The sequence below is a fragment of the Macrobrachium nipponense genome, chromosome 7 (genome assembly GCF_015104395.2).
Source record: "Macrobrachium nipponense isolate FS-2020 chromosome 7, ASM1510439v2, whole genome shotgun sequence".
Classification (NCBI taxonomy): Eukaryota; Metazoa; Arthropoda; class Malacostraca; order Decapoda; family Palaemonidae; genus Macrobrachium; species Macrobrachium nipponense.
The window spans coordinates 41828410-41829846 of record NC_061109.1 but is presented as its reverse complement, the minus strand read 5'-3'; the positions used below and the strand labels follow the sequence as shown (position 1 = coordinate 41829846).

The 1437-nt window shown below is 37.7% G+C and overlaps 1 protein-coding gene across 1 annotated transcript in view; it reads left to right on the top strand.

Moving 5' to 3' along the window:
* Positions 1-1148, top strand: part of LOC135216986 (uncharacterized) — a 47706-nt gene extending 46558 nt beyond the window's left edge. Inside the window, 2 exon segments of the mRNA XM_064252537.1 lie at positions 441-606; positions 914-1148. Coding sequence (XP_064108607.1) covers positions 441-606; positions 914-958 — 211 coding nt within the window. The 3' untranslated portion in view covers positions 959-1148.
* Positions 1149-1437: the final 289 nt, after the last annotated feature.

Below are 1437 nucleotides of genomic sequence, written 5' to 3'. Positions count from 1 at the left end.
TTTTTTTTCTCATTTATAACACGTACTCGTCGTCAGGATTCAATCTAGGACAAATCTATTTACGTATTAATGACCTGTCCTTATCTCTCCTCAAATTTTTCCTTTTCCTTCGAGCATGAGGCTCCCGTCCACCTGACCTTCTCAGAAACATTTGGTATCCAATTCTTTGTAGAATAATTACTTTGCCTCGTGGCACTGGGTTATGATCTGCGAATATATTAGGAAAGACGATATACGATGAACACGAGCTTGAAGCATACGTTCTGTGTGCTCAATCATAGCGCCAGAAGAATCTCTTCTAATCTATCCTTAAACTAATGAAGTTTAGGTATGGCTATGAGCTCATTTTGAGCTTGATGGTATCCATTTCGATTCTTTCTCTTGCTTATCTTTCGTGCTTTGTTGGTCCGTCCTAACAACTTTCTTGATCCACTTACCAGCATAACAGAATGGTTTGTGTGTGGAGGAGGCCTCCTGACGACCATGATGACAATGGTCTTCACCTACCACTGGATAGTACTACCGGCGTTCTACTCCGTCAGGGCGTCCCCAAGGATGAGACGTTCTGCGGCGCTCATCTTCCTCGTGGTCCTTCTACAGATTTTCGTGTGTGCCTTTTACTGTAGATGATACCCAGAAGACATCAGTAAAATACTCTCTCGTTTAAATTGTCATTGTAATAGTAGCTCAATTTGATAAAAGAAAAATCATTTCTTGCTTCTTTTATGATCTTAATATGAAATCTAAAAACTGAATCAACAACTTATTCTTGTACGTTAGCGCAAGACCAATGTCCAAGTTGCACGTTAAGATAAAGAACAAACTTACAAGACTTGAAATTGAAATAAGTGCAACATAACAGAAGTGCACCTAAAGTGAAATGTGTATTAACAGCGTCCAATTTTTTCCCTAGGGTACCATGAGTTGGGACGGTACTGTTACAAGACGAAGAAAGTGATAAAACGCTGTAACCTAACTACTTCTATTTTAAAACCACTCAGATGGGCCCTGTGGATGGGGCTTTGTTAAACCTCCTTGAAGATATTTTTAAAATGTTCTTGTCGATAACCATTGTAATGACGAATAAGACTGTGGTAATTATGTCCAAAATGCTTTTGAACTCGTGTGTTTGTAATGTTGAATTTGTTATTCGCAATAAAACTTGAAAGAAACGTATATTTTTTTTCTAAATCATCAACAGTGAATAACTAACAGATAACCTAATTAAAGAAAGCACAGGGAAACTTGAATTTTGTTGATAGTTAATACTGTCGACGTAGGAGGTTCTGCTCTCGCCAATAAAGCCCACTAAAACGAAAAAGAAAATCGTCATCTTTGGCGAGAGAATAGGACAGAGGACGTAGGTTACTTTGTCCGAAAAGTCTTGGCGTTCATTTATATGATACATAGTTAATTAGGTGTCATTTAAAATTAAAA